The sequence below is a fragment of the Ceratotherium simum genome, chromosome 3 (genome assembly GCF_057802395.1).
Source record: "Ceratotherium simum simum isolate JZ-2026a chromosome 3, ASM5780239v1, whole genome shotgun sequence".
In the NCBI taxonomy this organism is placed as follows: Eukaryota; Metazoa; Chordata; class Mammalia; order Perissodactyla; family Rhinocerotidae; genus Ceratotherium; species Ceratotherium simum.
This window is the reverse complement of record NC_141902.1, coordinates 89,222,963-89,235,291: the sequence shown is the minus strand read 5'-3', so window position 1 is coordinate 89,235,291 and position 12,329 is coordinate 89,222,963. Positions and strand designations below refer to the sequence as shown.

The 12,329-nt window shown below is 40.1% G+C and overlaps 1 protein-coding gene across 6 annotated transcripts in view; it reads right to left on the bottom strand.

Moving 5' to 3' along the window:
- Window positions 1-12,329, bottom strand: part of AKAP13 (A-kinase anchoring protein 13) — a 346,896-nt gene that overhangs the window by 180,179 nt on the left and 154,388 nt on the right. For all 6 annotated transcript variants that reach the window (XM_087428907.1, XM_087428903.1, XM_087428904.1 and 3 more), the window contains exon 5: window positions 8,429-8,612. In XM_087428907.1, coding sequence (XP_087285033.1) covers window positions 8,429-8,612 — 184 coding nt within the window. The remainder of the gene's footprint in view (window positions 1-8,428; window positions 8,613-12,329) is intronic.

The following is a 12,329-nucleotide window of genomic DNA, read 5'->3' as shown; positions in this document are numbered from 1 at the left end:
CAAATGTTTATAAAAATTTAAATGATACAGGAAGAATGACATGTATTAGATTATTACAAAACTATAATTTTGATTAACTTTTTGTTAATTATCACTCACATTAAATAAACATTAAATAGAATAACTATTACAAATTGTATATATCTCATTCCACTTAGGCCATGTGTCTGTCTCGCAAGGGAAAATTCTACTTATAAATTATTCACATCTTATAAAAAACAAATTAAAAGCAGAATGTCAACGCTGCCACCTCAAAATTTTAGAAGGAAAAAATGGCCAAAATCATGTATAACAACTATGATAAATCATCCTCAATCCAGATATAAATGCATGAACAAATGTGTTAGAAAAAAATTAGGTATCCCAAACACATTTTTTTGCTAATTAAATGTCAAAACAACTGACTCTATTAAGAATACAGGCCGGCCCCGTGGCTTGGTGGTTAAGTGCGCACGCTCCGATGCTGGTGGCCCAGGTTCGGATCCCGGGTACGCACCGAGGCACCACTTCTCTGTCCATCCTGAGGCCGAGTCCCACATACAGCAACTAGAAGGATGTGCAGCTATGACATACAACTATCTACTGGGGCTTTGGGGGGAAAAAATAAAATAAATAAAATCTTAAAAAAAAAAAAAAAGAATACAATTCCTCATAGTTACGAGTGTATACGGACACTAAACATTTAAACAAAACCTTGTCAAAATAACCGTTTTTACAGTGCTTATCAATTTCAGTAGCTTTTAAAGCATTTTGAGATTCACCTAAACTAAGAATCCTAAGTACAAATCTCCTTCTAGAAAACATGTTCCTAAAACTTTCCTGAATTATAATTTTCTACAGCCCAACTAGTTAGAGACATTATTGATGTGCCAGTAGAAAATGAGTATGCTGTTTAATGAATCCAGGGCAATCTAGAAGCCGGTAATGCTGAGAAAATACTGTTCTTCCACTGTAAGGTCAATCTTTTAAAACAGAACTATTAAATTTAAATAAACATATAGAATTAGTTATATTTTATACTAGTTCCTATTTACTCTTGTATTACACAACTTCATTCTGTGCTGGTGACACTCAGCTTTGGCCAAATATTGATTGTAGCCAAAATGTTCATTCAACATGCCTATTTTTTTCCTTGCTTAAGAATCATTTTTATTTCTGTTAATAATAAATACAGGTAAAATTTTCAAGTCATTCTCTCTATTGGTATGCCTTTAAGGAAACTTCAAAATTGATCAAATAAAAATAATGTGCAATGGTTACTAAAGGACTGTGTTTTTTAGAGGGTGGAAGGTGCCAAGTGATCTTTCCTTTTCTCACACACACATACCGTGTCCTAGACTCCAGGTTCAGGTTTCCTTCCACTTAGGTCTATAGTGAAGTCAGAAGTATTTTCAAAATCACATGCTGTTGCCACAGAGAATTTGTTCCCACAGGTTAAGCCTGTAACTTCACAACTCTGAGGCCTAAATATTACACAGTAGCAAAAACAAACATAGGTTGGGGCCACGTACATGCATACAGCAGGGAGAGAAAAGAAGCGTACAGAAGGAAACACAAGACATATGGAATGGCTTTGTTATTACAACCAACTTCCAACACCAATCCATCTTCTTAGAAAGTCTACAGCACTGTAAGAGTTCACAGGTTCCGGAGTTACAACCTGGTTGAAGTTACTGCTCTGTTACCTACCAGCTATGGCAATCGCCTCGTGAAATGAGGATAATATGCCCACCCCCAAAGGGTTGGGAAGAGGATAAAATATATGAGAATTTATGCAAAAGGCCTAGCACAAATACAATAAATGGTGACTAGTGTTATTGTTGTATAAATATAAATATTATCCTCCGAAGGTACATTTTGCAATTTTCCAGCATGTTGCCAGATCGGGCAATCCTGAGATTACTATTTGAATGGCTTAAAAAAATCTACAAAAAGTCAAAATTCTTAAAATGCTTCAGTTGAAAATTTACAAAAAAAGTCACTGAAAACCAGATCTATGAAGCATCATAATCAAATTAGTTTGGTTAAAAGCCTGACAATGTTACCAAATACGCCTCCCCACAAAATTCTATCAATAATGTTTAAAAAAAACCTGAAGACAGGCTTGTGAATAACAGCAACTTACTAACTACATGGCCTTGGGCAAGCTATTGAGCTTCTCCGGCTCTATTTTCTCACCTGTAGAAGAACGCTGACTGTATCAACTACACCTTAGAGGGTCGCTGGTAGGTTTTAAATGAGAACACATGCAAAGCACCGATGCGGCAGGTACTCAATACTCAACAAATGGTAGTGCCCTCCCTCCTCTTTCTAGTTTCCACTCAGTTCTACCACCTTATCTTTACCGAAACACAAAGACCCAGAGCACACAGGGAGGGAGGAGGGAAGGAAGGAGGGAGGGAGGGAGGGAGGGAGGACGGATGGACGGGACTTAAGCCAGAGAAATGTAAAGAAAAAAAAAATCCCGGTCTCTGGCTACTATTTTGAAGCTAAGTTTGTACATGCGTTTCATCCTTTCCCCTCCTAAGCAAAAGCAAAGGCTCCAAACTTGTTTTGTACCAGATGGGCACTGAGGACCCACTTGTCAAGTACTTGAAGAGGATCCTAAAAAGGCAATCACTATGTCAACAGAACATATTGCTCAATAGCACTTGGTTCCATTGTGAAATATGTACACTTGACTAGTTACTCTACCTCCTGACCCTGAACCCAGGTTTCAAGTGCAAATGTGTCAAAAGAAGGACTTGAGAACCTATAGACACAAACTCTGAGAGGGGCCAATATCACCCACTACAATAATAAACCACGACTGAGAGGTGGCGTTCGCCAGGCTGGGTCTGTGCTCTGCATATGCCATCTCAACCTGGACAGATCACTGGACTTTGAGCCTGAGCCTGGTTCTGTTACTTTTGTAGCCTTGTGACTTCGGGCAACTCACTCCACCTCTCTGGCCTCAGTTTCCTAGATTATAAAATAGGGATAACAATCCTACCCATTCATTAGGCTGTCATGAGAATCAAATTATAGAAAAACACCTTGAGTGTAACCAACAATACTTTTAAACTATATGATGGATGGTGAAAATGTAAAGCTATTACACTGAGGATCTTGTTTTCCTCAGGAAAGGAGAGGCTAGGACTAAAAGGAAAGCTTATAACCCTTTCCTAACTAAGTGCTATTCATCCTGTGTCCCCGTGGCCTCTTCCTAAGTCTCGCTCCTCCTGTCAAATTTCTGTAGAGGGAAGAATATGGGCTCCAGAATTCCACAGATGTGTGTGTAACAGTAGCTCTACCACTTTCTATAAAGCCTTGGGCTAGTTACTTTAGTTCTCTGAGCCTCCATATTTCATCTGTAAAACACAGATAATGCCTATTTCAGAGTTTGTCACAAGGTTGAAATGAAATATTATCTGTAATGTACCAACCATGATTTCTAGTGCATTGTAGGAATTCAACAAAGATTTATTGAACTGATACTGAAAATAAGAGGAAGTTAAGAGGACAAATACTTTTAAACTCACTCTTAGGGCAAATGAAGTATTTCAGCACTTTTATGTCAACACTCCAGAGTTGAAATTCTTAAAAGAAATTCTCTTCCTGTAAGGGTGGCAGCGTTGTAAATGATTCCTTATCAATCTAGAGTTCCATGTTCCATCAACCCACAACCACCGACATCATAGCAGGTATCAGAGCCAAACGCATTTCTGTAAGTGTTATCTCTTACACTAGGGAATAACTTCAAACTCTTATCAAGGAGGGACATCCAAATGCTGCCTGAAAATACTTCAAGATTCTGGCAAAATTTCCCTAATGTATGAAAAACTGATATAGGCCTAGAAGGAAAGGGAAATTAAGGAAAGCACAATAGTAGATAACATTTATGTCAGTCACTGTGTTATGCCCTCTATGTGCATTCTTTCTTTTATTTCTCAAAGCAGCCCACAGTAATGATAGTCTTCTTACTCTTCCCATGTGACAAACAAAGCCCTGAGGCTTGGAGAGGTTAGGCGAATCACTCAAGATCATACAGCTTCACAGAGGTAGACTATGGATTCAAAACTAGCCTGCCTCATTGCAATTCTCCCAACCTCTCCACTAATTTTTTTTTTTTTATAATTTTATTTATTTATTTATTTTCCCCCCAAAGCCCCAGTAGATAGTTGTATGTCATAGTTGCACATCCTTCTAGTTGCTGTATGTGGGACACGGCCTCAGCATGGCTGGAGAAGCAGTGCATTGGTGCGTGCCTGGGATCCGAACCTGGGCCACCAGCATCAGAGTGCGAGCACTTAACCGCTAAGCCACGGGGCCGGCCTACTAACTTTAATTAACCACAATACATAACAAAAAAGAGACTTTAGGTAGACCCATCAACTGGCATTTGAGTTTCACTCGTAAACTATCATTTTACTGATTTTACGTCCGTACAAGAAACTTTCACATAGAGCACCTTAGAGTTTAACAAAGTATCTGCACAAATCGCACCTGATTCTAACAACCTGGTGACATAGGCAAACGAGGTATAATTCATAAGAGATGAGACACATGAGACACAGAGTGGGTAGGGGACTTTTTCCAAGTCACACAGGCAACAAAGTGGGGAAGCTTAGATTTTAAATAAGCTCTTCATCCCTAAGCAATTCCACCCATACTATACCATCTCTCTTCAAGCTGAAATATTTATCGTCACTATATTTGCTCCAAGAAATAACCATAACCTGTGTCACAAACCCTGAATTTTAACATTGCATGTGTCAGGCACTTGGTTATCATTCCAGGAGGTAGACCTTATTATCCTTTTTTTAAAATCAGATGAAGAAATTGAAGCCTAGAGAGGAAAGTTTACTTAATGCTTCCACAGTAATAGAGCTAAAAATGGCAGAGCCAAAATGCAAACTTAGGTTTGACTCCAAAGTTTGCACACTTAGCCATTACCTGGAACTGCCTCTTTTCTCAGCTCTCTCCCTCCCCTAAATGAGTGACCCAGGTCCTAAGACTTCCCATTTGTCATGTGGAGTGAGACACCGGACAGCATCTGGCTCTAACATCCTCTCACCAGATGACTCCAATGCAACACTCATCCAACGCCATCACTTCCCAGCAGTCACTCAATTAAGAGCCTCAAGATGTGGGTTCTCTCCCTACTCCCACCATCACTAATTATGGGACTTTGGGTGAGGTGTTCAACTAACTTCTCTTCAACATGGGGGAGCTGATTGTGCCTCTACTTCACAGGAGCAGGCCGAGGTGTTCTGGGTTCCCTTCTAGGGACAAGATTTCTCAGGCACTGGTGGCATTTTGTTTAAGGTGAATTTTCAGATCACAAATACATTCATATTCATAATGTAAGATCAAAATATAAATATAAAGAAAAAGAGCAATGAGTCAATAAAATCTCTCCCCTCCCTGTCACTGAACTAAGGGAAAGTTAACAATAATGGGTTGCAGAAAAGGGAAACTGTCAAAAAATGTGAATAGTTGTTACTGTCTGGTGGGATTTAATACCAATTTCAAGAGTTCTCTAAAGACCTAGGTCTTATTTAGAGAATCCTTCTACCTCCAAACACAGGAGAATCAATTTTCACAAGGAAGTGACATAGTTTATCAAAATAATCCTTGGACACACGAACACAAAAAGAACTGGGACCCTAATCAGTGCAGTGTACCTCTCTCCCCCCAAAAAACCAAAGTGAGCAGCAAGGAATTAAAACAAGAAATTTATATTGGGAGAGATATAAAAGGAGTTATATAAACTTGCCTTTTCAGTTAAGACTGGAATGTAAACAGTTATTTAATAAATGTAAAATGTATATAACCATATTTCAATTTCATATTAATTGAAAAAAGAGGATAAAAGAGAAAGTCCTATTGGAAAAATTTAATTTAAAAAGGAGGAGGGGTAACAACACCCAAATTAAAGATTTTAGTAAACTATTAGAAAAGTACTATCCTAATGGTGGAACAATTCTTAACTTTCCACAAAGCTCTTTGTGAATTTCACAACACAAACTCTTTCCTCAGAAACACATATACATAAACTATAATTTCAAAGGATACAGAACCATGATGTCTATTTTTGGGCCCCTTGTTAAGAATTCTAGAAGTGAAGGAGCTCTGGACAGCCTCTTAGGAGATTTGGCTTCTATTTCTCACCCTGCCGTCTTGTCACCCTAAGCCAGTGACTTTGCCTCTCTGGATCTCAGTTTCCTCACCTGTTAAAAATGATCTTTCCTGACTCGTTATGGTTGAAATTCTAGCCAAGTCTACTAATATCACAGTAAGATTGAGGGATTTAGTAAAATCACCTCCTTACCATTTTCTGGATTGCTAATTATGATTCAGAGCACTTTTTCTAGGTTGCAGAACAATAACAGCCAAAAGAATCCAAGCCTAGGGCTAGATCTGCAGCAAGGTGCTCATACTCTCCTACTGTAGTCCTCCATTTGAAGATTTCTCAAACTTGGCTTTCCCTTACTACTGCCCTTCAAAAGGAGATAAGTAGCTTTCCCACATGTAACAGAGGTAGTACTATATAAAGCAAGGCAAAAAATATTCTCCAAGAATAAACACACTCTAGTTTTCTTAAAGCTGTGCTGCAATAACAGTCTTGTGACATCCTCAACCAAGCACATAATGAAGCTGTTGTAATCACTTTATTTCCCCATTTGGATGGTAGTCCTTAACCAACTCTGCTTCCCAGCAAAAACTCGAAGATCAAATTTAGAGGAACTGCATTTGAACTTCACAACAGTTATACTGGTTAATTGTTTCAACTTCTGGAACCAGGCCTTTCTTCCTGAGGCCGTGAGGCAAACAGCAGAAGGAATCCAATCACTGGCCAGATGGGAAGTGCAAAGGAATGGAACATACCGCTCTCTGGAATAATGTCACAGGAGAGCTCAAGTATCCACAGCTCATTTGAGAGGAAGAGTGCCCCTCCTACCGCCATTGTATCTGCAGCACTCATCAGAAAGCTTTCTGCAAAGAACCTTCTGTCTGGCTTGATTGGGAAAGTTATAAGTTTGGCAGGTAAAGCAAAAAACAAACTGTTTGTATAACAGTAAGTAGCATTACATTCTGAGATCTCTTCTTGGCCCTTCCAGACTACCTCCCCGCTGCCGCTCCCCCGCCTCCAGCTAAAAATGATAAAAAATAAATGCAACTTGGGCCGGCCCCGTGGCTTTGCGGTGAAGTGCACACGCTCCGCTACTGGCGGCCCAGGTTCGGATCCCGGGCACGCACCGATGCACCGCTTCTCTGGCCATGCTGAGGCTGCGTCCCACATACAGCAACTAGAAGGATGTGCAACTATGACATACAACTATCTACTGGGGCTTTGGGGGGGAAAAAAAAAGGAGGAGGATTGGCAATAGATGTTAGCTCAGAGCCGGTGTTCCTCAGTAAAAAAAAAAAAGAAACGAGGAGGATTAGCACGGATGTTAGCTCAGGGCTGATGTTCCTCACAAAAAAATAAACAAAAAAACAAAACAAAAAAATCAATGCAACTAAATTAAGTCTAACACAAGCACACTATCTGAGAATTTGGGAATACCGACAATTTACAAGGGCCCCTCAAGTGCTAAAGAACATAGATCCAATGGGGTTTACTCTTGTTCAGATTATCTGGTGGAAAAGATGATGATGAACATAAAACAACAAAAAATACATAAAACAAGAGAAACTATACTTGGAATTTCTGCCTTTTATAAATATTCCAGTGAAAAATGTTGGCTGTTGTAATGCATTTATTTCTCTATTTATACAAGAAAAAAGAAGACAGAACTCTTCAAATGTTTTGACTAATAACCTTCCTTCAAAGGACTCTAAAGAGTCCGCATATTTAACAATTGAACCCACAGACACAGACAGGATTTCCTACCGCACGTTTCCAAGACAACTCAGTTGCTTTTCACTGCTACTTATATGAAAAGACCATTGCTCTCAATTTTATTCACAGAAATTGCATTCAAAACAAAACTCAGTGGTTTAGCCTATTTTCCATATGCAATTATTATACTAATAAAGTATTCATTTTTAATTAATTCTTTCAAGTCTTAAAGACACATCAGAAAAAAATATATGGCACAGAACAATTGTTTCCTCTTGTACTAAACTGGGATAAATTGGAATGCTACTCCCACAGACGGGACCTACTCTGAGTTTTCAGTAAAATATTAAGAGGCAAGAAGCAGTGAAGGCAGGGAGGTAGAGCAGAGAAAATAGGAATATGACTTACGTTTGTCTCTCTCAGACAATGAAGTGGTTAGCAGGAGCAAGCTTGTTACAAACCTCCAGCAGAAGGCAAGGCACAGTTGAGGTTTTAATTCACGGAAAACTTACACTGAGATGCCAAGCGGGCGGTAATACTACGAATCAGGGGGGTGGGGCTGGTGGTGAGAGGAGGGAAATAGGGAGAATGAGCACTTACTCGGTTAGAAGCTGGTGCAGCTTGTGATAACCCCGCTCCAAGGCCAAGCTCACAGGTGTTGCTCCCTCCTGGTTGGGGATGCTGAGAGCTCCGCGGCCACCTGGCTTCTGCAACAGGAACCACGTCAACCTCAGCAGTCCCAGCCGCACAGCAAAATGCATCAATGTCTCCCGGGGGCCACCATCTGTAGATGGGGCAGAAAATGAAAATAAGTGAGGAGGAGAATGTGAAAACAGAAAAGAAACAAAAAGACAACCTAGGTAAACACCACTGCCTCCAAGTACCTAAGATTCTAAAGTTAAGCCACAATACACAACATGAACAATTTTATTGTGGCCGGGTAGAATCAGCTCTCAAGTAAAGACAAAACAATGCTAGAAAAAAGTATGAGAAGCAAAATCTCCAATAGGAGACAGTCCCACAAAGGAGAATCAAGTCATTTCTATATCCTGATTTAATACATTTATACAGGCAGATTTATAAGGGTGACTCCATGCTTATGTTCTTCTCCTTTAAAAAAAAAGAAGTGAATGCAGCCTCACAACATGGGGATCCAAGTGGAATAGCTGTTGGGGCTTAGATGGGTGTTATCAAAAAGGGTATAATTACTTAAAGAAAAAACAACACCCAGACAGGAGTTGGCTAGTTAAACACTAAAAACAGGTTCTGCTCGTTAAGCACACACAGGTCTTTTTATTCCCCCACATTAAGGACAATTCAAATTGCTGGCACTGCCAGCATTTGTTGTTGTTGTTTAATGAAAGAAAGAAATGCATCTCCAGGCATAATAAGAAAGACTAATTCTAAGATAATATACTAATAACTTCAGAAAGAAAAACATGTGCTTGGGCTTATTTCATTTGAAGTGAAGGCTCCTTCTTGGTATAGTGAGTCATTTGAAAGTGGTGGAATGAGGAAGGGCTTTGGAGTCAGATAAATCTGGGTTCAAATTTGGCATTTACCATCTGTATGACAGGGCATAATCCATTTAAGCTCTCTGGGCTTCACTTTCCTCATCGCCTCATTCCCAAGTAACAAACGAGAGGAGGTGGGTGAAATGCTGATATGATGATGGCCTCCAGTAGGTACACATTAAATACCAGGTTCCTTCCCTTTCCCTGCTCTCTGTCCTCCTGGACTTCAAATTACACTCTCAGTTCACTAGCAACACGTTCTCTCTTCCTCAGGCATCTTCTTGTGCCCAACCTGTGATGACAGGAGCTAAGGCCACTGCAGGGTTGCAGTATACAGCCCCACAAGGCTGTGCATTACTGAACTCCAGGGAGCAGCACTCAGAGACTGGAATGTGAATGGTGCCCCGGAGGTGCGCCTGCTTTCTTCCTCTCAGCTTAGCTAACATCTCTCGTTCTCCAAGGCTTCCCTCATGTCTCAATTTCTTAACTGAGCATTTGCTGACTTCTTGGACCCATGTTTTCTCCTTACACTGAAGTCCTCAATGCTTCTATATATGTGAATAGCCAATAAGAATGAACGCATTTTTGAACCCGTGATTTTAGACCGAACTGCATTGTTTTCTAATGTCACATGTGCATAAGTCTAGTCTCCCTACTGCCAAGGTAAACTTCCTTGGAAGCAAAAGCTATCTTTCATATTTTACATTTTCCCTTAGAACTTTGCATACTGACTAATTCAGGATTTACAGGGTGTTCAGCAAAGGCACATGGCTGGAAAGAAATCAACACCCTAGAAGAAATTACTGCATGTGTGGGTACAAATTTTAAAAATCAACACCTCAGAGCAGGTGGCAAGGCCAGATAAAAGGACAAAGAACCTTCAGAAAAGATCAAATATCACCACCTGACTTGTGCCTTACAGTTGTTCACAAGCACTCTGACATCCTTATCAAAAACGAAAAAGCTAATAAGGCACCGATCAGGAACTATGTGATTTTTCAGAGATTGGTTAATTCTGGCCTTACCAGGTAACACATCCTCTTAAAGGAGTTTTCTCTACACCCCTACCCTTTCTGATCCCTTATTTGCTCTGAGTCAGTTCAGCATTTAAAAGTCGAGTTCCAACAAAAAGGCCATCCATCTGCTTAAAGCTGGCACCCTGATTCCGGCACCTGCGTCCTCCCTGAATCTCACTCTAAGATCCTCAGCAGCAAGCGCCACATCTGCTTTTAGGTCACCCCCTTCCTGAAATCAACAGAGTATAAGAAAAATAATACCTGGTGAGGACCTGCTAAGTGTCATACACTGGGCTACGTAGTTGTATTAACTTTTTTCATTCTCACAGTAACCCTATGATGTCTCATTATCCTCATTTTGCAGATGAAGACAGGTTAATAACTTGCCCACAGCAAGCATCAGCAATATTTGAAAATTCTTCTTTCTAGAGTCTAGAAACCATACCCTCTCCATTACTCCACCCTGTCTCTTTTTGTAAAAATTAAGCAATCATGCAAGCAAGCTAAGCTGTGGTTTAAAAAGCATCTTTTCATGTTTTCTTCCAATAATAAAAATTTTTACCCAGCTTATCTTCCATTATTGCTTTTGTTCCTTTTGTTTCACTTGAAACTCCAGAGCACCTAGAATTTAGGATCAGTCTCTGTTCTCTACTCTCTATATTTGTTTTTTGTTCCTCTCACGATTCTTTGTCTTTGTCCTCTGTACTCAGAGTCACTCAACTTTGTTTTTCAAATCACTAACTGCATTTCCTATGATGTCAATTGGGTCCTTTGTCCCCAATTTGAATTTAATTATGCTACGGGATTCTGGATGTCCTTGAATCATTTCAGCCAACTCCCTTTCCATCTTTGTCCTCACTGCGATGGCTTTTTTGCAGATGTAATTAAAGCTCCTAATCAGCTGATTTAATAAGGAAGATTATCCTGGACAATCTGGGTAGGCCTAACTCAATCAGTTGGAAGGCTTTAAAAGCAAGGCCGAGGTCTCTGCTGGAGAAAGAAGGAATCGAGTCTGCGGAGGACAGCTTCGGCCTGTCCTCGAAGAGCCCCATCGTGCTCAGGATCTCCCCCGTCGGACTGTCTGAGGATCCAGCTTTGTTTGGCTCATGCTGGCGGTTTGAGCTTGCCCATGATCTTCTGTTCTATTCTTGCCCTACAAATTCTGGACTTGCTTAGGCAGCCCCCACAATTGTGTAAGCATTCCCTATAATAAATCTTAATACATATTTCTCCTACCGGTTCTGATTCTCTGGTTGAACCCTGACTGACATATTCATTAAACCCATTTTTCTCCTTGTTGCTTCCTTTTCTAATTTCATAATAGGTCTGACTTCTTCAATCTTTTAAAGGACAAATGGAAAATCTCTTCTAAAGTTTTCTTTGGTTTCTTAAAGACAATTATACTCATCTTCCATCTGAATACTCATGATACTTTTCCATTTCCTTTACACTATAATGTTATTTCATTGGCCATATGTTGCTTAGCTGGTTTTCCTGTTTAACCATACTCAATTGGAAACATGCTTCTACCCACAGAGAAGGTAGGAGAAAATGTCTTAAGTCCTGTTTGCTATCTCCTTCTACGCTGGAAGTTCCTCTCCCAGACACGTTCCCTCAGATCTACAGAGGAAGGTGATGTGCCTGGTAGGCACTCAACTGTGATGAGGATGTTAGATATACGGCTGCATGTTTTCAAACTGTCAGATCTTCTAACTAAGCAAAGCGTTCTAAGTTCCGTGAACAACACAGTAATCAAAGACTACCTGTACTTTTCCCACCCCATCAATCCACCACACTCTCTGTTCACAGTACTCGACGAATCTATGTCATGCGACTTCAAAATCACTATTCTGTACTGCCTCTTAAATAAACCTGATGTCCCACGTGATGCAGGAATTCTCACACCCCATAGGGAATAAAACAAGAGGCCAGTGTGAGAATGGGCTTTTGGGAAAATGACACTTGTAACTT